We start from the raw sequence: 25,545 nt of genomic DNA, 5'->3' as shown, positions 1-25,545 counted from the left end.
GGATATTGCTGCCACCAGTGGGTTCTGACCCACTTAACTTTTGCTCTCTAGCCAGAGCAAGCTTCTCTTTGGCAAGGGCAAGTTCTTCCCTCTGAATCCTCAGATTAGCTTCCCTCATTCTGGCTTCATGCTCCTTTCTCTCAGGAGAAGTCATTCCCCTGTGGGAGGAAGCACTAGAGATGCTAGAGACATGGGAGTGGATGGATTCCCTTGAAGGGGATCTGTCCCTCCTGCTTCTCTGTGTAAGCCCACTTGGGGGTCTGTATGGGGGACCCCATGCAAACTCCCATGTAAGCTTAGGTTAGCCTGGCTAAGTCTTCCTACTTGGCCCTGGCTGTCTACCTCTTCATCTGAAGCCCCATCTGACTCCTCTGTGGCGGGTAGACCCTCCTTGGTACCTAGGGTACTGGCCTCCGAGGCCCTAAGAGCATCATACTCCTCTAGGAGTTGCACTAGCTGAAGGAGGGTAGGGTTTGCACCCTGTTTTAACTTTCTGGAGGTACACAATTGTCTCATCTCCTGAAAAGTTAGGGTATCATATCTGGAGGGTATCTTTTTAGGATCTACCCCTCCTGAGAGAGCATCTTCTTGATCTCTTCCCAGAGACATGATCTAGTGAGGGTGTGGTGTGTGCACCTACCTACACTAGTTGTTTCTACTAAACCTCTCTGGTAGTTGTAGTCAGGGTGTGTTACTCCCTTCAACCTACAACCACTAAGTCCAGTAGGACTTAAGTATTATAATCTATGTTATATGTACCTAGACAATATCTGTGTGATCTTTCAATTTAGTATCTCAAGATTACAATGGTATTACAACAGCAAGCTCAGATCCCAACCGCTGCTCACCAATGTGAGAAGTTGGCCTGATGTATGATGTCACTAGTTCTAGTGTACACCTTATATCAGTCCAAACAACCCTTATGGTGATTGGTTGTAAAGTCAACCTTATAGACCAGCTATCCTAGTGGTAGCATGGACAAGAGCAGTCTTAGGCTAAACTCTGAATGGCATGTGAAGCCAGCTGTGATACCATATATAATCCCTTGAATACCAAATGAAAGGACACCACAACAGATATATATATAAAATAAAGTGTATTTATTCTAGTCAAACCCTCAGCTCTCTTTATGAGATTAGAGGTAAGTACAACACAGTCTTATTTAAGCATACATTAAGTCACACAGGTAAGTAATACAGTTAGGCCCTAGGGGCCACGCAAACCATATACTAAAGAAGTGGTATAAGGACCACTGTCACGGAAATAGGATAGGCCTAGGCCTAGGGAATCGCTGGGGCTACACTACACTAGCAACAGTTAGGAAGTGGGAGGCCCACGGGATTCAGGTGCAGAGTGGAAACACTCACGCGTAATGCGTAAAAGTCGATAGAATTACTAGCAGTTAGAAATTAACAGTTTAAGGACACTTCTGAAGCAGCTAGAGAGTCGAGACTCGGAAACTAGACCCTAGGATAGTCAATACCCTTGTGAGCACCGAAGTACCCAAGTTACCTAGCCCACAGGCTGCGGGTGCATAGGTGTGAACTTGCGTCGGGTTTCGTCGTGGACTTCTATGGATGCCTGAAGGAAAGTTGCTGACAGGCAGTCAGTGAAGAGTGTCCGGTGGATCCCAAGGCTGGGATCAAGAAGAGAGGAGACCTGCAAGCAGAAGGGACAGAGTCAAGGTCACTAGCCAGTGACCACGTGGAACCAGGAAGGAACCAGGCGATGTTGTGAAGATTGCAGGTGAAGGTGAAGCTTGTCGCTGCAGCCACGAGGACCAGGGAACGTCGAGGACGACCAGGAGGCGAGCTGTCCCACGAAGGCTCTTGCTGTCGGCGGCGTCGAAGTTGGACTAGGACTCACCAAGCCTTGGCAAGCGGAACCCACGAAGAACGGAGGCAGGTCTGGGGTGCTTCTTCTTTGCAGAGAAGCGGGAGCCAGTCTTGAGGAGCCAAACCAGCGCTGAAGATTTCAGGGTGCGTCGTCTCAAAGGCCACTAGCCAGCGGGCAAGCAACCGGACAGACGCGGCAAGCAGGAAAATGCAGAAGGGCTCCACGCAGGACTCGTGGAGTGTGGGGGGCTGATCTTCGGTGCAGATGGTGCTTGGGGTTGAGGATTCTCAATCCCCGGTGCACAATTTCGAGGGTGCCTCAGAAGCCGCGCTTGAAGATACTAGCCACTTTTCCCAGGTAGCCGGTCCCACGTCTCTCGTCGCCTCCACGGATCTCAGCTCGGCTGTGGATGTGGATCAGGATCGGAGAAGTCTGGAAGTCAAGGCTCTGGTCGGGCTCTGCAGTCGGTCCCTCGTAGAACTTTAGCAAAGCAAAGGGTAGTCTCTTGATGGTGCCTGTTTGCACAGGGTAGCCACTCCTTGGCCACAAGGGAGATTCTTCAGTCTTCTTCTTTCGTCGAATGTCGAAGGTCCAGAGTTTCTGTTCAAGTTGCAGGTTCAGGATAATCTAATCTCCTGGGGCCCAGCTACCACTCTTATCCAAATCTGGGGGGCTGGGTTACCTGCTAGGTCACGCCTTATGGGTGGGACCTGGGAGGGGGGTGGTTACACCCCCTTCCCTTTGTCCAGTTTCGCGCCAGGACTGGGGCTGGAGTGCCCCAGCACCGGTTTGAACTGGACTATGCACGGGACACCTTGTGTGCCCCAGGCATGTCTCATTCTATTCATCCCTCCCTGCCCCAATACACTAAGGCCTGTCTGGGGTGGTGCTCGCACCTCCCAAGGCAGGAAACCTATTGTCCAAGCCTCCCTTGCCGGGATCTCTCCCAGCAGCAGGAGGTCAGACTCGTGTCTGTGGCAGCAGCATCCATTTTGTGATGTTGGGGCTCTGGTTAACTTTAACCGGGTAAGTAGGTTACAACATGTCTTCTCCCTCTAGAAGGGAGGGATAATATCCTCATCCCCAGAAATGGGATGGGGGTATTATTCCAAAGTGTTAGACACCTTACACGACATGTTTTGATAAAGCCAAACCATAGTTACCATAACCGTTTAAGATTATAAGGCACTTTAAGAGTATATTGTAGGCTATATCATAGAACAGCTATAAGGACATGGTTCCGAAAGCTGCAGACAGGCTCAGCTCATGCTAGAGCACCATCTCACATGTTACCAAGCACTCTGCCTCCAGGATTGTTAAGGCCTGCCATAGGAGTGGCTGATAGGTACACATGTGTCTATATGTAAGTTAGGTATAGGAATACTACACCTAAGCAAGGGGTGATTACACGACCTTGCCCCAGCTGAGTGATCAGCCAGTTGTGTCATAATGGAAGGCCAGGCCAGGGGTGGCATAATACATGCTGCAGCCCCTGGTAGGCCTAGGGTACACCTATGCCCTGGGTACCTAGGGTACACTGTACAGGGGCCAATAAGGTGATCCTATCCAAATGGGTTATGCACCTAAAGTACATAGTATCAATTTAGAGAGAGAACAGCAGGGCTGTGGGTCTGATTAGCAGGCCCACAGCCACATCTAAGTCGAAAACCAGTAAATCAAAAGCAAAAAGTGGGGGTGAACATAGAAAGCAGACCCTACTCTCCTACATGCACCAAGTGTAACTGTCACTGTACCCTAGACGTGAATTGAAGGCACAGACAAATGTTCACTTCTAAAAGTGGTATTTCTAAAATCCACCTACACCAATAAGCATGATTCTCCACTACCATTCTAAACATACCAAACATGGGAGCGCTACTACCTTCAGATCAGGAATTACCACTTAAACGCATGTGAGGGGATTTCCAATATTAGCCTATGGAAGGAGCAGGCCTCACAGTTGTGGAAAACGAAATAGGGTGTTTGTCACTGCTAGGACATGCCACAAAATAAAGACACATATTCAGCCGTTTACTTACACAGCATCCTGCCCATAGGATTACCTAAGGCCTACCTATGGGTGAACTATATGTAGTAAAAGGGGAGTCCAAAGCTTGGCACCTAGTTTTAAATGCCACATCACTGGGGCAGTAAACTGTACACGCAGGCACTGCAGTGGCAGGCCTAAGACAGGTTTGAATTGAAAGGCTACTTCTGTGGGTGGCGCAATCTGCACTGCAGGCCCAATAGTAGCATTTAATTTACAGGCTTTGGGTATATAGTATACCACTTTACAAGGGCATTACAAGCAAATTAAATATGCCGAACAGTTGTAAACCAATCATACTCTGTTTTAGGGGTGAGAGCACATGCACTTAAGCACTTATTAGCAGTGAAATAGTGTCCAGAGTCTTAAAGCCAACAAAAAAAAGGGTCAGAAAAATAAGAGGCGGAGGAGCCTAGCGCTTGATCAAGATGGTCGCGTGAGCTTAGAGCTCCCGAGACCCTCGCGCCCTCCGTCGACTATCCTGTCTCTGATCCTGATGGTATGCACGGCATCGTGTTGCTGAGAAGGCAGGGAGACGATTGATGCCACCTGTGATCCGATCGCCCACCGGGAACCGGACTTACACCTGGCGGAAGATTGCGGCCTGTCTCCCGGGGATGCCAGGGGCCAGAGTTGGCAGGAAGCCCGGCTCCTAGTTGATCAACAACGGCCAGGCGAGGCGTGAATGGTCGGGCGGAGGTCTCTGCTCTTTCACTTTCGGTTTCGTTCCCTTTGTCTGCCCGGACACTGGAGAGCTCTGGGTGGCTTTATTGCCCCGAGGCCGCTCGGCGGGCTGTCCTGGCTGCATAAGGCAGTACCGCACACTCCTTCCTCCTCTCTTTGAGAGGGATCGGTCTTAACTGTACTGGACTGCCCGGAGCCCACTATGTCGGGCAAGGCGGAAGGGGACCGGCTGAAGACCAAGTCGACCAGGCGGGGAACGTATACCCAGGCCAACATCATGGACTGCTATGCTCTCCAGAAAGCGTCACCGGGTGGATCGAGCCAGGCGCCGGAGGCCCAGAAGGAGGACTCGCCTGTGGCACCGGAGCTCTCCCTTCAGGATGTCATGAGTGCGCTTGACGGGATGCAGACCTCGATGGGGAGACAGTTCGAGGCCCTGGCACAAAAGGTGGACGCCATCCTGGTTGATGTCAACCTGATCCGCTCGGACCTGGGCAAGACCAACGAGCGTGTTAAGAGCCTGGACCTTAAGACCACGGGCCTCACTGACGATGTCGCGGAGCTTCAGACCGAGGTCCGTAAGCTCAGGACCGAGAGCGACCTCGTCGCCCGCCGGCTGGAGGACTTTGAGAGCCGGGCCAGGCGCAACAACGTGCGCGTCATCGGGGTCCCGGAGTCCTCAGATGAGGCATCGGTGGACCTACTCGTGGAGGATCTGGTCCTTAACCACCTAAAGCCGAGGGGCCTTGGAAAGTTTTTTGCCGTTGAGAGGGCCCATAGGGTGCCGGGTGGGCGACCCAAGGCGGGTGCCCCGCCAAGGCCGATTGTCGCCCGGCTCTTCCACTTCCGAGACCGGGATGCCATCCTGCAAGCATCGAGGGTGGCGGGCCCAGTTCCCTTCCAGAATGCATCGGTCAACTTTTACCCGGACTTCACCCAGCAGGTGCAGCGACAGAGACAGAGTTTCTTGGGGGTGAAGCGGAGGCTTCGGGAACTGGATCTGAAGTATGCCATGCTTTTCCCTGCCAAACTACGTGTGGTGCGCGACGACCGGACATTTTTCTTTGACTCTCCTGTTATGGCGGATGAATGGCTGGACGCTCTGCCCCGCCGTGGGACGGGTGCCGACACGGTCGAGCATGGAGATGGTGGCCGGGATGGACAGGGCTGACAACCTCATGTTGAACTGACTTGCGTTGGCTACACTTGGGAACTTGAATTGAGTGCAGTAACTGTGGAGGGTTGCGGGAGGACGAGGGGGGGCTCTTTTCCTCCCCTAGGGTACTTTTTGTAGATTTTGGTTTGTGGGGCGACAGGCACACTGCGAGTTGGGGGGGCTTTGTAAGCTGCTGCAGGGGTGCAGGGTGGGGGGAGTTGCCGGGGTTTGGTGTTTGTTGTTGCTGGGGGGATTGTTTTTGCAAGGCATGATGACTATTCTCAGGACTGTTCCATGGTGGCTCTTCGGGTGCGGGGTGGGCCTCTTTCCGTTTGAGGATGGGGGGTAGAGGCTTAAAAGTGATAAGCTGGAATGTTAATGGGTTGGGGGATCGTATCAAGAGGGGGATAGTTCTGCAATTCTTGAAACGCTCGATGCCTGATGTTGTCCTACTGCAAGAGACGCACCTCATAGGCAATACGTGTTATGCCTTGAATAGGAAGGGGTATAAATTTGTTGCACACTCGGGATTCTCTTCTGGGTCCAGGGGTGTGGGTGTCCTTGTCAGGGCCTCGTTGCCTTTTGAGGTGGACTCCACCATTGCTGACGATAGGGGGAGGTTTGTGGCGGTAGCGGGGCGGTGGGAAGGAAGAATTTTGGTTTTGGTTTCGGTCTATGTCCCGCCTGCCCTGCAGGCCTCCACATTTGCTGATCTGGGCGGGGCTTTGCTGACTCTCCCGGGGGGTACACTGGTAGTGGGAGGGGACTTCAACGCAGTAGGCTCTGGACTGTTAGATAGATACCCACCCAGGGACACAGGGGGGGCTCAGAAATGGCTTCCGGACTTCCTGGACACGTTTGGTCTTATAGATTGCTGGAGGCTCCGGCACCCCACACAGAGCCAATACACATTTCATTCCGGAGCGCATGGTAGCCTCTCCAGGATTGACTACCTGCTCACTCTAGCCGCTCACGCCCCGTTGGTGTCCGAGGCGAGGCACATGGCACGCGGTATCTCCGACCACTCACCAGTGTGGATCCGGCTGGATCTAGGTCGGGAGGGAGGAGGGAGGGTGGCCCCCATTAACCCATGGTACTTCCGAGACCCCAAGATGCGCAGCGCCCTGGTAAAAAAGGTAGATAGTTACTTCAAAGAAAATCTGGGCACTGTGGACTCGGCGGTGTCGCTGTGGGAAGCTTTTAAGACCGTGCTTCGGGGGGAAGCCCTCTCCCTGGTGGTGGCTGCCAAGAGTCGGAAGGATGGAGAGGTACGGCAGGTAGAAGAGGAGATCGCGGCCCTTGAAGGGGCTATGGAGGAGGGGGTTACGGACTCATCGCTGCATGAGCTTAGCTTGAAACAGACAGAATATAGGGACCTGGTGACGGACGCCGCTAAGACCCTCAGTAGGGAACAGCAGGGCCGCCTGTATGACGTCGGTGATAAGGCAGGGAAACTCCTAGCGTGGCTGGACAGGAAAGAACGGGTCAATAGAGTGGTGCCGGAGTTGATAGGTGTGAACGGGGATGTGATTGTGGAACCGGAGGGGATTGTGCAGTGTTTTGCAGAGTACTTTCGAGGGGTTTATTCCTCTGTGTCGGACAGGCCGCCCGAGGACTCGGTTGCCCTCCTCCGTGATATCGAGCTGCCCTGCCTCTCCGACATAGATAGGGACGATCTGGATGGCGATATAACGGTCGACGAGGTGGCGGGGGCTATCCGTGCGTTGCACTCGGGTAAGGCCTCCGGGCCGAACGGACTGCCGATAGATCTATATAAGCTGTTCCCGGATAGAGTTGCCCCCCACCTGCGCACCATGTTTTTGGAGGCGCGGGAGGATGGGTTCCTTCCGTTGGACCAGCGGCTGGCGTCGATCGTTGTTATACATAAGGAGGGTAAGCCCCGGGATAGGTGCGCCTCCTACCGGCCCATCTCACTCCTCAACGCTGAGCCGAAAATTCTGGCCAAACTCCTGGCGACCCGTTTGATTAGAGTACTCGGCGACCTGGTCCACCCTGATCAATCCGGCTTTATCCCGCACCGCAACACGGCACTAAACCTCAGACGTCTCCATGGCGTTATCGCCAGGGCGGACACGTTGCAGGAACCGGCGGTTGTGGCGTCCCTTGACGCCACGATGGCCTTTGATACGGTGGAGTGGGCATACTTATGGGCCGTGCTGGCAAAGTTTGGTTTTGGACCCGGTTTTGTGAGTTGGGTTAGGTTGCTGTACGAGGGGCCGCTTGCGAACGTGGTGGTGAATGGCCGGGCATCTAATTCGTTTCAGCTCGGAAGGGGAACTCGGCAGGGCTGCCCCCTGTCGCCGTTGTTGTTTGCCCTCGCCCTTGAACCGTTGGCGGCATGGATACGTTGGCACCCTGAAATACGGGGCCTCAGGTGGTCGCCCGAACACGAGGACCGTATCTCGCTCTACGCAGACGATATCCTGTTATATCTTGCCTCACCTAAGAAGTCGCTTATTGTGGTTTGTGATGTGCTTGCATCATTCGGAAGGAACTCGGGGCTCGTCATTAACTGGGGCAAGTCGTACTTGTATGTTCTTAGTGGTGAGGTCCCCCCGATCCCTAGAACGTGCGCGATACAGGTCGCCCAGCAGGGTTTTGTGTACTTGGGGATCTTCATATCCATGGACCCTGCAGTGCGCTATGAGAGGAATTTGCTCCCCCCCCTGGCACGCTTGAGGCGCGATGTGGAGGGTTGGCGGCGGCTGCCGCTCTCCCTCGTTGGGCGTGCGGCCCTGTTCAAAATGATGTCGCTCCCCCGCTTCCTATACGCCCTCCAGAACACCTTGGACTGGGTGCCGGCCAAATATTTTCGGGAGGTCGAAGGCCTCCAAAGGACGTTGCTGTGGGATGGGCGGCCGCGAATAGCCATTACAAAACTGACGCTCCCATGGTATGATGGGGGCATTGCGCTCCCAGACATCCGGCGGTACTACTGGGCCACGCAGCTGAGCGCGATCAACCATGGGTTTTATGGCCCTGCCCTCAGCCCTGGATACGCCATGGACAGGTGGTTGCTACGTGGTGGCAACTACTACAGGGCGTTATATTCGCGGTCCCTGGACTCGTCCCTCACGGGGCCCACGGGCGTGGCGGTGCGGGTGTGGAAGATGGCGACTGCTTCGTTGGGCTGGAAGGACAGGCTCACCCTCGCTACCCCATTGTTTGAGTCGGAGAGGTTGGGGAAGCTCAGGCACACGAAGGGATTCGACAAGTGGGACCTGATAGGTATATCCAAAGTGGGGGACGTGCTACATAAGGGGAGGGTGAAGTCCTTTGAGGAGTTGCAGAGTGAGTATGAGCTGGGGCCCTCCGAACATTTTAGGTACACTCAGCTGCGCCACGCTCTCAGATCAGTCCTCGTGGAGGGCGAGAAGGTGCCAGAGTCCTCTCCCCTCGAGGACCGGGTCCTTGATGGTCACATGCCCGAGAGTACGATCTCTCTTATATATAAGAAATTGATCAATGTCCGAGCGGACCTGCTGTCGGGGCTGAGAGAACAGTGGACTAGGGATGGCCTCGAGTTGGATAATGAGGACTGGCAGTCGGCGGTTTCTTCCCCTAAGGAGGTTGCGATCCCGTCGCGCCTGAGGCTGGTGCAGCTTAAGATACTGCATCGGGTCTATGTGACGGGGCCGCGGCTGGTCCACATGGGTTTTTCGGAGGACGGCCTGTGCAGGAGGGGATGTGGTTTGGTGGGTACCTTCCTCCATATTATTTGGGAGTGTGGTGTCATTGCGGAGTTCTGGAAGAGAGTCCATGCAGTTATGGGGGAGGTGACGGGCATTGCGGTGCAGCCGGAGGCGCGGTGTTGCCTCCTGAACGTCTGGGGACCCACTGACCTTGATGAGGCGCAGACCCACTGGGTGACCCTGGGTAACATGATTGCCAAACGGGACATTGCGCGTTTATGGGGCTCCTCGGGGCCCCCTACACTGACCGCGTGGAAAGAGAACATGGACTGGAGTATGTTCAGGGAAAAGACGGTCTATTGCTCCAGAGGTCGCCCCCGGAAATGGCACGCTATCTGGGGGCGGTGGAACCATTACAGGGGGGATATATGTCTTGCCCCTGATCTGGACCTGCCAGAGGAACAGCTTTCCCCCTGACCCTCTTTCCAGCATAGCTCGATCTTAGACACCGTTTTGAGCTTCTGCTGTCCCCCTTCTTCCTCCACACATTGTCTTGGAATTAGTAGAAGAGTGGGGTTCCACCTCCGCCGGGGACTTTCACCATGGGTTTCTTCACTGTTTCTTGCCTTGCTGGGGTTTGTTGTTATTGTTTCTGTGTTTATTTAAAATTGGACCTTTTGCACTAATCCTTGTACTGTACTGCGGACTCATCACTGTGCCTGATTTTCCATGCTGCCGAACCCCCGGGTTGTCGGCTGAATAGCTGTGTCCTGATCCTTGAAATAAAGGTTTTCCAAAAAAAAAAAAAAAAAAAAAAAAAAAAGAAAAATAAGAGGCGGGTGGCAAAAAAAGTTTGGGGATAACCATGTAAAAAGGGCCGGGTCCAACAAAGGTGTTTACACCTCATCGAACAGGGTGGCTAGTGAATTATCATGCCGCAGCCAGAGGCTTCAAAGACTCTGCTGCCTGTGATATGCGACACTGGCTTCCCACCGTCCTGGGGAAAGTCACACCCTGCCCTGAGGCCCATTTGGCACTAGAGCACGTGGAAAAATGAGCTAGTCAGAAGGCAAGTCACACTTAAAGGCTGGGCACAACCTTAAGGTGGGCAAATTGAAGTGGACAGTCAAGGAAGAGTATCATCATCTTGTTTTTGGCAAATCTAGGAACTCTGGCCAGGATTATGCCCACTCTCCAGAGGAAGTGGTCATATAGGGGGTGTAGTCACCCCAACGGTAAGTAGCCCATTGGCTACTACCCCACAGTCCTAAACACCCCTAAATGCAGTATTTAGGGGTCCGCTGATACCAGGAACTAAGATTCATCTACCTGGGAACCAAAGAAGGACAGAAGAGAGTAGGCACCACAAGAACTGAGGTCTTATCCTGAACTTGTCGCCAAATCCTGCCTTGCTACTGGTACCTCAACCATTGCACTGATTAAGCTTGTCCAAAAACTGTGCATCCTCCTAAGCCTGTGGAAGACTGTCCAGCACTTCAGCAACCAAGCAGTATCTCACTTGGGGTGAAGGAGCCATCACTTGCAGATGCAGGCACTATCCACACTTGCCCTGTACATGGACTTGCTGGCCATCAGGTCCACTGAGGGAGCATCTCGCCAGGAAGAAGTCTTTGCTGCTCCAGGAGGTTAGATCTGTCTCCCTGCTTCATTTGGAGATGCCAGGCCCTCCATGAGTTGCCCAGCATCACTACCCTGGGTACCAGCGCATTAGCCACAACCAAGGCTTCTTGTGTGTCCAGTCTGGACACAACTGATGCTAACACCGACCTGCTGATGAGGGACTTCAGGTTCACTGAAGCTAACACAGAGAGTGTCCCTATTGTGCTGTTTTCTCTCCCTCTCCAGGTCACCAAAATCCAAGTGAGAGCTTCATACTACAGCAAACTGTCGGCTAAAACACCTCTGCACCCGAGCCACCCAGCCCAGGTTCAAAGAAACCGACTGTGTCCCTGTGCTCCAAAGACCCGCAAGAGCTGAACCCTCACTTGCAGCCTTTCTTTTGCAGGTACCTTTGCCATTGACTCTGCAGCATAGTGCTCAAGGCTACCAACACAGCCAACACTCTGCTCCCAGACTCAGCAGGGCGGGTTAACCTGAACTGCTGATGGTTTCTTGAACCTTGGTTCCTTAGCACCTTAAGTCCCTAAAGGTATCCCTCAAAACGTATCATAAGTGTATCTATGCAGTTTAGTTTCTCCCATAACATAACATTACCGTGTTCGAGTCTCATACCTCAAAACCATTATTTGAATATTTTTGCCTAAAAATTAATAGCTCCGAAAGTACTTACCTGATATTGATGATCTTGGCGTCTAAATTTGTATACAAATCTGTGTCATTTTTCTAAATTGGTCTCTAATTTTCTTTTTGAGTATATTTCTCATGTATTGACTCTGTATGTACAACAAATGCTTAACTCTACCCTCTGGTAAGCCTAAGCTGCTCAACCAAAAAAGAGCACTTGGGGTTATTACCTTAAGCCCTGTAAAACAAATAAGGGGCCTCTGGACTTTTTCCATGGTGTGTCCCTACTTTGGCACCACCACATAAAAAAACGGCTTCCTACACCCACTGTGTCGCAAAGTGCTGTGGAAGGGATCCTACATGTTCAAGGAGGTATCCCCTGCCTGTCTAGGTTCAGAAGCTCTTAGAAACTTGAGTCAGAGCTGCAGCTGGCTAAAGGGTGTAAGCATCCAGACCTGAGCTCCATTCTTTAGCCCACCATGTCCCAAAGTCCCCAGGATGAGATCGTGCAAGTCCGTGGATGTCTCTCCTACGTGTCCAGGTTAAGAAGCTCTGACTGGGCCCTGGTCAGAGCTCCTGCTAGCCCAAGGGAGGAAGCCACTGGTTATGGGCTCCTTATCCCAGCCCTCTGTGTCACTTAGTGCCCAAACAGGGTCACGTTGCCCCAGGCATAGCTTCCCTGCTTGGCTGGGAGAAAAAGCTATGTCCAGGCCTTGATTCAGAGCTCTGTGAGATACCTATGCCTAAGACCAACTGGGCACAGAGCGCCCAGCCCGAGGAGTCCCTGGAACACAAGGGCAAGTGGAAACTGATCCTTAAGATATGGTGCAACCAGATGGCCCTCCTCCAAGCTGTGTAATCTGAGGACTCCTAGCTTAGCTGTCTGGTCATGCATGCCATAGGAATGAATAGGCGCCCAAATGGTCAGGCTGTCTTGAAAGTCCAGATGTGGGCTAATTTGACTCTTTGAGCCCAGCCAGAGCTTGAGGAGGTTGGTTTTGAACGTCCCTCTCTTGTTACTCGGGATACAAGGATTACAAGTTAGGCAGGTAACCTTCCTCGGGATTAGTACAGACAATGTACTAGGGACCACCTTGTCATCCATTTGTTTGCCTTAGGTTCCACAAGGGTACAGAACAGCCTGCCCTATTCCCTTTGGGGCCCTGGTCTGCGGCTGCTTTCTAGCCTATTCAAAGGGCCTTTCCTCAGAGCCTGCATTCACAGAGAACAGGGAGGAATGTGAAGCTGACATCCACGTAGAGAACAGACTGGTCACAGGTGGTTTAGCAGCACTGTACTCTGATCAAAATGAGCACACTTGGTGGATTTATGGATGGACTGCTTGCCCAGCCTTGGCTTTTGTTTCAAGCAAAAAGCTTCCACTCTGCCAGGACTGTTCGACACAAGAGTCTGCCTTTCATGGAGGCCACCCAGCAGAGTGATGGCCAAGCAGCCTGGCAGCTTGTGCCCCCCTCCTTGTGGCTGACCAGAGTGGATGGGATTTAATTGGCACTAGTCCCGGATCCCACCTGGCAGTCCAGACCCCGCGTTCTTGCATTTTACTCATCTACACTCAGCACATTTCCAAAGCAGTTCAGAACAACAGTTCCATGGGGTGTCTATGCCACCTGGGCCAGCACCTCTGTGTCCCCCTCAGACTGAGCCTCAGCCTGCGTCTCCTTCCTGTTGTCAAAGAGCAGGCTGGGACTGCCAGTGCCTTGTCTCCCCAGACCATGCAGGTAAGCAAAGACTCTCACAGCAGGCTCCAGAAGGGTGTGAAGGTTGGTCTTGGATGGTCACAAGGCTCCTCGTCCTATCCAGCAGGTACCTCTACCTGGTTCATCCTGCCAGTAGCATACCACTTAATTCAATAATAAATTGTATTTCCATGGAGCTTACAGAGGAAGGTTGGGTGCCTATCTTGATAAGCAGGTATTACTAAAGCGGTGCGTCAATAATTTCAGAGCAGGGTATTCTAGGATGGGCTTCTTATATAGCGGACACTGATTACCCAAAACAATACTCCACAGCAGTGCAAGTGAGACAATATGTAAAATATACCTGAAATCCCAATCGAAGCCATTTCACAAGTTAAGGGCCCGTACTTGCAGAACCAGATGAAGATGAACACTAAAAGGGAATAAGAAAGGCAGAGAGTAGTTAAAATTTTACTTCACATCCGGAGCCTCCATCACATCTGGAATTCTCATTCATCCAGAGCACCAAACACCCCACTCACCCCGGGCACCCCTGCTAACTACCAAGAGATCACATTATGCACCATCACACCACACATCTCCCACATTGTGACTCAGCACACCCCTAACATCTGGCATTCCTCTCAACACCAACCTTCACATCTGGAACACAAACTAGTCCAATGCTCCTACTGCGCCCAGCAAGAAAAGCACCGCTGGTACCCTTGTATCCAGCAGGCTCTCACACTCAGCACCTGCTCACATCCAAGCCCTCTTCACAAAGGGCATACAATGGAATCCAGACACTACTTCTCACTCAAAAGCTGCTCACCCGTCACACAAACATCCAACACCTTCTCAAGCCACTCCCTACTTTCTATCTGACAAATCATCACCGTACAAAATGTCACAATCTCTCATATCCACTACTTCCAGGATCATATAACTGACATTGCCATATCTCCATGCTGCTTAATACACAAGGTTATCTATGTTACTTTAATCTCAGTCTGCACAGAACACATGGTTACTTACATTACCTAAACATCAGGCTTCACAGTCTATAAGAGCATTCACATTGCCATAAGCCCATTCTGTACAGTATATGATTACCTATATTAGCAACAAACCAGCCTGCATAGTATACATGGTTACTTACATTACCTTAACCACAGGCTGCCTAATAGACAAAGTTACCTATATTACTTAACCTTGGTATACCCAGCACACAAGGTTACCTATGTTACTTGACCCTGGTATACCCAGGACATATGGTTACCTAAGTTGTATTAACCCCTGCCTGTACAGTACACGATTAACTAAATTACCTTAAGACCAGTTTGCACACTATACATAGTTACCCATGTTAGCTTCACCCAGTATGCACATTAGACATGGTTATTTACATTACCTTGACCACAGGCTGCCTAATACACAAGGATAGAAAATGCTAGCGTAATCCCAGTCCACGTAAGGTCGAGACCCACCAATGGAAACCATTAGACAAGTAATTTATTACTCGAAAGCCAGCAACCAACATTCCTCACCATATATGGTACACCGGAAACTTTTACAACCCATCATGTTTTGTATAAAAGAAGAATACCTACAGATTGTAAATTGAGACAGTCCTCCGACCATGCGCCTGTATCTGTTCTCCTGGCCGAAATATTTAATTAAGGAAACTGTTCCTGCTTTGCCATAACACCTCTTGGTTTCTGTTATTTAAGGGATTTCGAACCCAAGCAACACGACTACATATTATTTATCCCAATAGGGACCCCGAATTTGCTAGATGTGGTCACGCTGAGGCCGATTTCTTCCATGTAATGTGGCACTGCTCAGTTATTGCGACTTACTGGGAGGAGATACTGGCCCAAATCAAGACTGTATCGGGGTGGGAGGTCCCCTGCGCGCTTAAACAATGTCTGCTGGGCCTACTCCCAGAGAGTGCTAAAAAGAAACTCACTAGACGGTTCATGATGAGGGGTCTCATAGTGGCTAAGATGCGTTTTGCAATCAGTTGCTTAATGCTAGGGCAACCCTTGATTCGAGATTGGAGGAAAGACTTGCTAGAGTGGGTGGGGCAAAGGAGGTGCACATGTGAAGAACACAGTGGGGTGAAAGGGTGACAGATGATTTGCTTTTCTGGGGAGTTATGGTGCAGGCGCTGACGACAACTCCGGAGGACTCTATTCCCAGATAAATACACAGCAATTAACATTATGTGGGTCAGAGCTCTGAAGGCTGTGGTGTTGGGCGATGGATAGGGCTGGCGGGCATAGATGTGATAATGGACACCCTGATTGTGATATAGTATGGATGTCCTGTAGGTGCGCCAGGATGTTCTCCTATGTACATTGACCCATTACTGTATGGAAGCTTGGGGGAGGGAGTGGGTGGGGGAATTCAAATACTTGAGTTGGTTTATCGTCTATTATGTTGATTATATGCATTGAATGCTATATTATCCCTGCAAGTTATACTGCATGATGAGTGCAAATGGAGCAGAAGCCTGGCATATAGTATTTGTGCAGATTTTTTTCTGGAATACTGTATATGCTGTCATGCTTGTTGAAATGCCAATGCATAACAAAATGGAGATACATCCTGACTTCTACTGCAGCACTAGATTTTGCTGGGCTAAGCATCCCCTGTAACTTCTGTCTTACTACAAATCTATTGAGTCAGAACCTGATCAATTGGACCTCTGTAAAGTGAAGCCTCCCGGCTTGTTCTATCTCTACTGCGGCTGCTGTCCTCAATGAAGCACATGGGCTCAGGGGGACCTACAGTCCCTGATGCCCTTGCAGATTTTGCACCAGTGCACCTGGGTCACCCTCAGACCTTACTGGATCCTCAGCCTTGCTGCAGCTCTTGGGCTCCTGGGAGCTCTACCTCCTGGATCATCTTCTCACATGTCCTGCTGCTCCTTGTTGTGCTGTTCTTTCTCACCAGCGTTGCACCCTCATTTCCCGGCCTCTCTGTCCCCTTCACACCGGTCCGGCCACTGCAGCTCCAAGCCTTCTCACAGCTCTTCTTGATCTTCTTGTAGCTCTGTCTCATCCTGAAGATACTTGGCTGAAGGTTCCCTTCAGCTCTTGGCATTGTTGCAGATACTGGGTCCCCTTCTACTCTTAACTCTGCTACCATTCAGGCCTATCCACAGCGTGGGGATTTCCAGCTCATGGTTTTTAATCAGTTGTTTGTGTCTTTGAAGCTTTTGGCCTCCCTTCATCTCACACTCACTGTCACTTCAGGATGCCTCTGAATCCATTGATTCCCAATGCAGCTCCTATGTTCCCTGCGTGCCTAGCTTACTTATTTCTACTCAGTTTTCTTTAGTGCAACCCAGGCTCAGTTGGGCAAGTGAGCGCGCTTCTGCGATCAACAGGAAAGAAATATACAGAACAAAAGAGGGGAATGGCCATATCAGTTCCGACATTTATATTGCTCTAATGGGGGAGTACATCTTCATTTAAAAAAAAGCTATATACTTCGAATTGCAAAACTTCTCACAGTGTATCTCCAAACGTTTAATAGGATAGAGATGAGAAGTTTCTGAAACTGCAGGTTTTTTAGCCCACTTTGAAAGCTACGTGGGCTGTAGATACCTAGAACAACGGTGTATGTTATAAATGACCAAAGTGCAGGGAAAAGGAGTTGTAAATTCTCGGGCACAACTTTAAGTCTGTTCCCAGAATACTCGCTGGAAATGTAGTTTTGGAGCCAGACAGCCGGCAGAGTCTGACTACTGTCTCCGGAAGCACAATTGAAACTGAGATGGCTGACAGCCTTGCACAGCCTATCTTTCCAAAAACCATGAGTTGGTTCTCAATGCCAATGTGCTACATATCATCTATCAAATAGACATGTTCACAGATGCAGAAAACACAAATGCTCAGACTGAGCTTCAGGATACTATCAACTTGGGTCGAAGGAGAGTGCCCTTTTGATCGACAGGTCAGGGAGATTTCTGTATGTGTTTTCTTCCCATTTGGTGGATCCTGAATGTGCTGCTCAATTTGTACCATTGCAAAGCCAGAATGATTTGATAGCACCCCAGTAGCCACGTCATTGGTGGATCAGGGTCCTTCTTTATCCATTTGGGCGACCACACAGGAAGTTGCCATGCAGACTGGATCTCCTGTACACGTTTGGCGCAGATCCTTCCATTGTTGAACTCGTTGGCCTGATTTCTAAATTCCTAAATTTTTACAGTATGGATATTTGAACCTGCCACAAGACTGCACTGGTGTTTTAAAAGAAGCAACGTAACCTTCCAAAAAACATCATACGCTTTTAAATGGAAGAGGTCCTGCATCTAGAGTATCCAATAAAAGTGTGATCCCTCCAGAGTTCAGGAAGAAGAAGAGATTCCTTAACTTCTAAACTTGGCAAGGCCTTGCTTCAATTTTCATCATTTGAGGTAAATTCAGCAGCCTATAGGAAATCCTCATAAACTTCTTACTTTGGAATTTATTTTGTGAAAGCTTTCCTGGAAGGAACTAGGAAAGTATTTCCTCCTGCTAGTTCTCTTCCTCACTATGCATGTTAAACATGGTTAATGGTTCCACCATTTGAGCCTATAACCAAGCCAAAGTTAACTTGGGAAGCTGTCTCTTTGGAGCAATTCATCTAAGCCTACAAAAGAAGCAACCATTAGGCATTGGGTTCCCGGAACTTTACACTGTGTCCTTGTGTAATGTGGTGATGAGAACTCGCCCAGGTTTTTGATAGAAAGTAATTTCAGACTTCTATATCAATTGGGCAGTTGCCTTACCAGATTCCTTTCCTACCCTTCAGCACCAGCAGAGGGAGTCCTTCACATGTGGGGTGCGGAGAGAGTTTTTTAAATTCTGCTTGGACAGAACAATAGAAATTAGGCAGTGAGGTGATTGTTTTTGCTATGTTACACACAAACACATTTGTATAAGGTAGACCCAAAGTTCACTTAACCATGGAAGAGTAGCAATTGTGCCTCTAGTAAGGAATGTCCTTATTTCAGAGATTTTTAAGGCTGAAACATGGGCATGCGTCTATACTTTCATGAGACATTATGTCTTCATCTGGACTCCTCAGCTACTCTCCATCTAGGACAGGCTTCCATTCAAACTTGATTCGGGTGACAGTGGATGCTGCTTGTGCTCTCTAATCTGTCTTTTCCTAGTGGGATGGACTTGCTGTACTATGCAGTGCTCTTGACTCTTCCACCTAGGATCCTCTTGGGTCCATAAAAATTAACTGACCTAACTATCACCGTGGGGGATGATGGGACAGAGGTGGAAGGGTGAGGCCCTTCCAGGCATAGTACCAGTTTTACTTTCATTTCTGTGGCAGTCTATCTGCTACCATTGTACACCATCTCCTTCCTTCTGTCTTTCATAAAAGGTCTGTGACAGATGTTTCTGGTCACAATTTGCCAAGAATAGGGAGTGTTTTGTTTTTAATCACTTCTTTTTCAAAGTGAAAAGCATTTTGGCAATTGTAACCTCCTTACATGCTACGCAGACAGTTTTTCTTCTGTGTAAAGTGCACTTTTTGCATGAAAAGCTTTGTTCATCTGTATATAGGTATATTTATTCAGTGCTTATGGTTTTAATGAAGCCCTTAGAGAACTAGAATTGCAGGTAAGCAACTTTCCCGTCTTTTTGACACTTAATTTAACACCACATTTCTCAATGCCTTTCTTCTTCACCGTTCTTCAGAGGGAACTTTTAGGGATCTATAAAGGTCACATAATTAAGTCAGCGTGCAGGTGGGGCACCAATATACGGCTCTGTGATGTTACTTCCGGAAGGGATGTGAAGCCGTTACAGAGTTCCTTGATGCTACCTGTTGGCACGCAGGAGCAACTACTGGCAAACGTTCCTGATCTAGTCTTGGGGGCTTTGAAAGGTAAGGAATCTGCAGTTACAGACCCTTAACCCCGAAAGAGTGCTATCAAGAGTAGCTAACTCCTTCTCACCTACACATCCCTGAGCCTTCTTCAAATCACTAACAGGAGTAGGGATCGAGTATGGACGGATGCAAGAATAAGGCTAGATGAGAGATCTATCATGGCACCAGCAAATAAAGCGTCTGGGTGATGAATAGGAAAGTTAAACAGAAAAAATAAAACGCAACAAGATTTTTGTTAAAGAGTGATGCTCAGTTCAGTTCAAAAGGCTTTATTTCGATAAAAACATATCATAAAAGCGTCACAGTAAAATGGAGTTTGATTTCATTTACCCTTAAAAACCATTTTTTACAATAAAAAGAGAACACATCATAAATAAAGGTTAGGAACAGATCAAACAGATTCTTTAAGCCTTTTGCTTCTGATGCACCATGCCCATGATAACAATTTTGAGAGGGCACAAGCATACAAGGGGCGAGAGTCAGACATTAAAATACGAAGGGCCTCAGGGTGCTGCCTGGTTTTTAACGAGCGACACAGATGCTTGAGCCATCTTCTTCTTGGTTGCACATACACCTGGCATTCAAATAAAAAATGTGCCACAGACTCATGTCTGGATATACAAAAGGGGCAAAATTCTGTGGTCTGGGCAGGGGGTTTCCACCGAGATGTAAAAGCATGAAGTGGAAGAGTCCCGGTTCTAAATTTGAAATAAAGGGACCTATCGAAAGGCCTCTCTATAATATCTAAGTATGATTCCCGGATAGGCAAATCCTTGAATCTCAGAAAGTCCTCCGTAAGTCTACCCAATATGCAATTAGAGTTCTGTTGAGATGCAATCCAGTTCCAGTATAAAGTTTTGAGTGTAGCTTTCGGAGGGGAAGACCTGCTTTCCCATGCTGTACTTAGCCCCAGATTGCAGAGGAGGGCTTTCATGTCTCTCAACCATTTAATCCTATGCCACATGGGAAGTGACATAACTTCAGAGAGGCCTTTAGCATAATAAGCTAACTCCGGGACTCGCCACAACCGAGCCCATAACAATAGGGGGCGAAATTTCGCCAGATCACCGATGGGACGACAACCTAAATCAAGCATCAATGGGGTCGTGGGGGTCCCTTGGGGAAGTGACATGATGGCCCTACAAAATTTTCTCTCTGATCTTGACAACTCACTAGTATTACATGAGCCCCACAACTCAGCCCCATAAAGAGCGGAGCTAACTCCCCTTGCTGTATAGATTTCAATAACAGGGGCTATGGGTCTAATTACACAGGAGCGCTGCTCCTTTAAGAGAGCCCCTGTTACCCTTTTGTGGGCTAACAACATCTTACATATATGTGGAGCCCACAGCATGTTGTGCGATAAGCGAATCCCTAAGTAATCAAACGCATCCACCCTCCTCAATGGTACAGCATTCAACCTTGGGGGGCGCACAGATTTTTTAGGGGGATTCATCACTAAGAATTTAGTTTTGTCGGTGTTGATTACTAGGCCCCGTTCTACGCAAAAAAGCTGGAAGTTGTTTAATAATTTTTGGAGGCCCATTGGGGATTTGGAGAGTAAGAGTGTATCATCCGCGAAGAGGAGGGTAGGGATACGTTCCCCCGCCAGGGATGGTTCATCTGAGGGATCTTTCAGCAGATGCTCAACCACACCATTGACATATAAAGAAAAAAGGGTGGGAGCTAGGACACAACCCTGGCGGACCCCTCTCTCTACCGGAATTCTACTAGTTTTTTCTCCATCCCTACCCCATCTGATCTGAGCAAAGGTGTTTTCATGCATCCTTACAATTAATGATAGTATGTAATGGGGTACCCCCATGTCAGCAAGAACTCTCCAAAGGGTCTCTCTGGGTACTAGGTCAAAGGCAGTCTTTACGTCGATAAATGCGAGGTAAAGACTGCCCTTGCCCAGGACCACCACCTTCCAGTATACTAGCAACAATCTAAACGCTTGTTCGATTGTGCCGGTACCTACTCTAAAGCCTGCCTGGAGGTCGGAAAGGATGTTGTTTTCGGCAATCCATTGTAGTAATCTAACCAACAACACCTTGCCGACCACCTTTTGGGTTATGTCCAGCAGACTTATAGGTCTATAATTGGAAGGGTCGTCCCTAGCCCCTTTTTTAAAATTAGGGACAACCTCCGCCCCTTTCCAAGATGCGGGAATAGGTGCACCCCTACTGATAGCATTGAGCAAGGTATAGATTAATTTACCCCATTTTGGAGTGTCCGAACGTAGCAGGTCCCCAGGAATGCCATCAGGGCCGGCTGCTTTTTGTGGCCTGATGGTACTAATTGCGTATTCAACTTCTTTAATAGGAAAAACGTGATCTGCCAAAACTGCCTCCCAATCATTAGGGGGCATGATAGAGCATAAAATGCCAGCAGCATGGTCGACTCTTTTTATTGGGACGACGGGATTTATTCGATCCACCTCCCAGGCCTGTTCTTCGTTGAGGGAAGCTATAGCAATATCACCAGTTTGGCGAGTATATAATTTAGAAAAATGAATGACCCACGCCTGACTCGTGATATTACATGTTATAATGTCACTATCAGGTCTACTTCTGGCTCTGATTGTGTCCCAGAAGCGCCTTGGATCTTTCCCAAAGCTTGCCTCTTTTAGGGTACACCAGTACTCTAGGTCCCACTCCTTTCTGGCACTTGCCAGAGTTTCCTTGTAATTTTTCCTCACTCCCTGTATCGCTACTTGGGATTTACTTTTGATGGCCCTAATCAGAAGAGTTTTAGCGTACCTGCAATCAGATGTATACCAATCCTGCTTACCCCTAGGGTTCCGATTTGCCATATTCTTGCCTACCCTGTCCTTTTTCAAAAATACATTCCCAATAGTCTCAAGGGTTCCCTCAAAAATAGATGTGATCCTATCAATAATTGGAGGGACCAGATCAATGTTGTCCAACACCATTTGTGAGGCAGTAAGCATTGTATTAATGGTGTTAAGCTTAGTTTCGTCCCCTTCAACCAATTTCCACTTCAGTCGTCTCCCGCAAGAGGAGACAGAGGTTGTGTGGGCTAACTTAAGGGATGTTTTAGTCATTTAATTCGGCCAAGGATTCTTGAGGGACAAAGAGAGCGAATTATGATCGCTTTCGACGGTAGGCAAGACTATCATGTCCTGCACCAAACCCCAAAGAGAAAAATCTAACATGATGTAATCAATCCTTGAGGTATGGTTGGCTCTGTTAAATGTAACCGCACCCGTAGGATCTGAGTTTGTACGCCCATTGGTGGCTCTTAAGCCAAACTCAAATGTTAGGGCATTCAGCTGTAACGCAGTTTGAGACCATTTTTTAATCGGGGGAATGGTTAGAATTGGGATACCCCATCTAACATCATCCTCACCCGGGTCACTGATGTCATCTGATGTGAGAGGCTCATAGGTACAATTAAAGTCTCCCGCAACCAGAACTTGGGCTACAGCTGGGTTATCTCTTAAGTTCGGATTCAAGGATGGACACTGTCGGAGACGTTGAACCATGTTTGGTGCCTCTAACATAGACGTTGAACAAAACAAGGGTAGGTCCCATTTGGGGACCTCTCAAGGAAATTCCTAGGATATCAGGGCAGTTAATTTGTTTCAGATCTATGCGGCAATTCAAGGCAATGCTTACCCAAATGAGTAGGCCTCCCGAGGGACGACCCTTCCCATTTCTGGGAAGACCTGCAGGGACAAAATAGGTAACATATCCAACCCGATGGAGTGGTTCTAAGGACCAAGTCTCCTGAAATAAACAGATCGTGTGTGCCTCCACTAGGGCAATCCACTCTGGTAGACACAATTTCCTATGGATGCCTGGTAGATTCCAGCTTAAGACCTTTAAAGTGCTCAAAGAATTGTGAGTATTGATATTTGGGAAACTAGGGCATTCGCTAGAAGACATAGAAGCAACAGGGGACAAGGGGTTAGTGGGATACATAGGCAGTATAGCACTCGGCCTTAATGTGGAAGTAGGGCATGGGCATGGGAGTGAGGCCTGCAAGAATTCTTGGTCAATTGGCTTTAGGTTAGGAATAATAAGGATGGTATCTATACTATTTTCAGACATGGAACTGACTGGAGATTGAGATGGATTGGGACTGGTATGTTCAGTGTCCTCAGGGCCATATCCTGTACACAATGATGGTCAGTCCACTGCTTCTAGACAACTAAATCTATTGGCCAGAGGTATGTCTCTCCAACCTCCAGTGAGAGCTGTGTCTCTACTCTCATGACCAAGCCAATCATCCCACTCCCTTCTTTTGTTCCATTTACTGATTTGTGGCCTGCTCCTTTCAGGAGTAACAGTGTAACAGTTTGAGGGGGGATAGAAGAAGGAGAGCCTTCTCGTCACAATTCCATCATACTTGGCCCACGTGGCACGACGGCAGATATAGTCTGCCGTACGCGAGTTGTCAAAATTAACTATGACACAGTCCCCCCGGATCGTTTTTTTCTTCGCTACCTAGCCATGGAACCCTACGTACCATTAGTATCTTACTGGCACAAAAGGGTGGAAGCGGTCTGTTATTAGTGAGCCAATGCTGCACCTTGTTTTTTAAGGACCACGTTGGTTCCTCTGTGCCAGGCCTTAAGCCGGGTACGCCGGTCATAATCACAACGTATGGGTCCGCTTCTACTGGTAATTGTATGTGGTGCCTGATCTCACCCCTACTTTTGTTATTATTATACGCTGGGCCTGGTGATTTAGGTGGTGTGCATTTCGTAATTGCTACAGGGGCTTGGGATTTAGGAGGCTCAACAACCTTCTTACAAGCATCTGGGAGTGGGTTTGATTTTTTCTTCAGTTTATTGGATGGTGCTTTCGATATTATCTGCTCTGTCCTCAACGATATATTAGTTGTTTTCAACTCCCCAGGTTTACCCATCCCTGCAACCATCTGTACCTTAGGGGATGCATTCGTAGGAGATATATTCATAGAGACTATCAGTTTTTCAATATTAGAAAGGGATAGTTCTATGGGTTGTATATAAACTTTAATGAGTTCTCCTAATTTACGCAAAAGTAGGTTATTAGCCTTGCAAACTTTGCATCCCTCCCCCAAACTAGCAAGCTCACTAAGGAAGATTGGATTCGAGGAAGGGGCAAGAATATCCGTGGCTATGTTGGTTGAGCCACTCTGTGTAAGTGTACTTTTAGTTTGTATCTGGCTAGTGAGGGTTTTTTTATTGAGTTTGCGTTTGCATTTTTTCACCTCCCTAGGCTTCTTGCGTTTCAGGATGGCGCCCTCCCTCTTCCCCCTTAAGTGATCAGCAATAGGGACCTCCTGCCTTGGGCTCAAAAAAAGTTCAGGCGTCCTCTCAAGTGCCTCACTAGATTGCATATCCAAAGAGGCCGAAGATGCCGAGAGATCGACCAAGTTTGGCACACCATGAGTTTCCGCCTGGACTACAATTAAAGGCCTAGTCTCCTTAAGGTTTATGGGTGACTTGGATAATGCCAAGGTGCCTATAGAAGATCGCTTTGCAAGAGCCAAATCTTGAGACACCCTACGCTCCAAAAGTGATATCCCTTGATTAATAGCTTCGTTAGCCCTGGTAATATATTGATCAATTGGGCCCGAAGCATGCCCTGCTCCATGTGCAGGTTTACTTCTGCTACCCCAATCAATCAATCAATCAAGACACTTGTATAGCGCGCTACTCACCCGGAAGGGTCTCAAGGCGCTTGGGGGAAGGGGTCCGCTACTGCTCGAACAGCCAGGTCTTGAGTTGTCTCCTGAAGGCGAGGTGGTCCTGGGTCAGCTGAAGGTGGATGGGGAGGGAGTTCCATGTCTTGGCCGCCAGGTAGGAGAAGGATCTGCCTCCGGCGGTGGCCCTTCGGATGCGTGGTACGGCGGCGAGGGCGAGGCTAGCAGACCGTGGCTGGCGGGTGGGCGTGTGGAAGGTCAGGCGGTCGTTGAGGTACTTAGGGCCCAGGTCGTGAAGAGACTTGTGTGCGTGGGTGAGGAGCCTGAAGGTGATCCTCTTGTTGACGGGGAGCCAGTGCAGGTCCCTCAGGTGGCCGGAGATGTGGCTGCGTCGGGGGATGTCCAGGATGAGTCGAGCGGAGGCATTCTGGATGCGTTGGAGTCTTTTCTGTAGCTTGGCTGTGGTTCCGGCGTAGAGGGTGTTTCCGTAGTCCAGTCGGCTGGTGACGAGGGCCTGGGTGACCGTCTTCCTGGTTTTGGTCGGGATCCATCGGAAGATCTTGCGGAGCATGCGGAGGGTGTGGAAGCATGAAGAGGAGACGGCGTTGACTTGTCTGGTCATCGAGAGGGAGGAGTCCAGGATGAAGC

The 25,545-nt window shown here is 49.4% G+C and overlaps 1 protein-coding gene across 1 annotated transcript in view; it reads right to left on the bottom strand.

The window, feature by feature from the left end:
* LOC146830152 (uromodulin-like) overlaps window positions 1-25,545 on the bottom strand; it is a 369,504-nt gene that overhangs the window by 29,935 nt on the left and 314,024 nt on the right. The window contains exon 8 of the mRNA XM_085604401.1: window positions 13,703-13,771. Coding sequence (XP_085460527.1) covers window positions 13,733-13,771 — 39 coding nt within the window. The 3' untranslated portion in view covers window positions 13,703-13,732. The remainder of the gene's footprint in view (window positions 1-13,702; window positions 13,772-25,545) is intronic.

This window comes from Triturus cristatus, chromosome 5_1, assembly GCF_964204655.1.
Source record: "Triturus cristatus chromosome 5_1, aTriCri1.1, whole genome shotgun sequence".
NCBI lineage: Eukaryota > Metazoa > Chordata > Amphibia > Caudata > Salamandridae > Triturus > Triturus cristatus.
The sequence above is the reverse complement of the archived record's forward strand: the minus strand, read 5'-3'. Positions and strand labels throughout refer to the sequence as shown.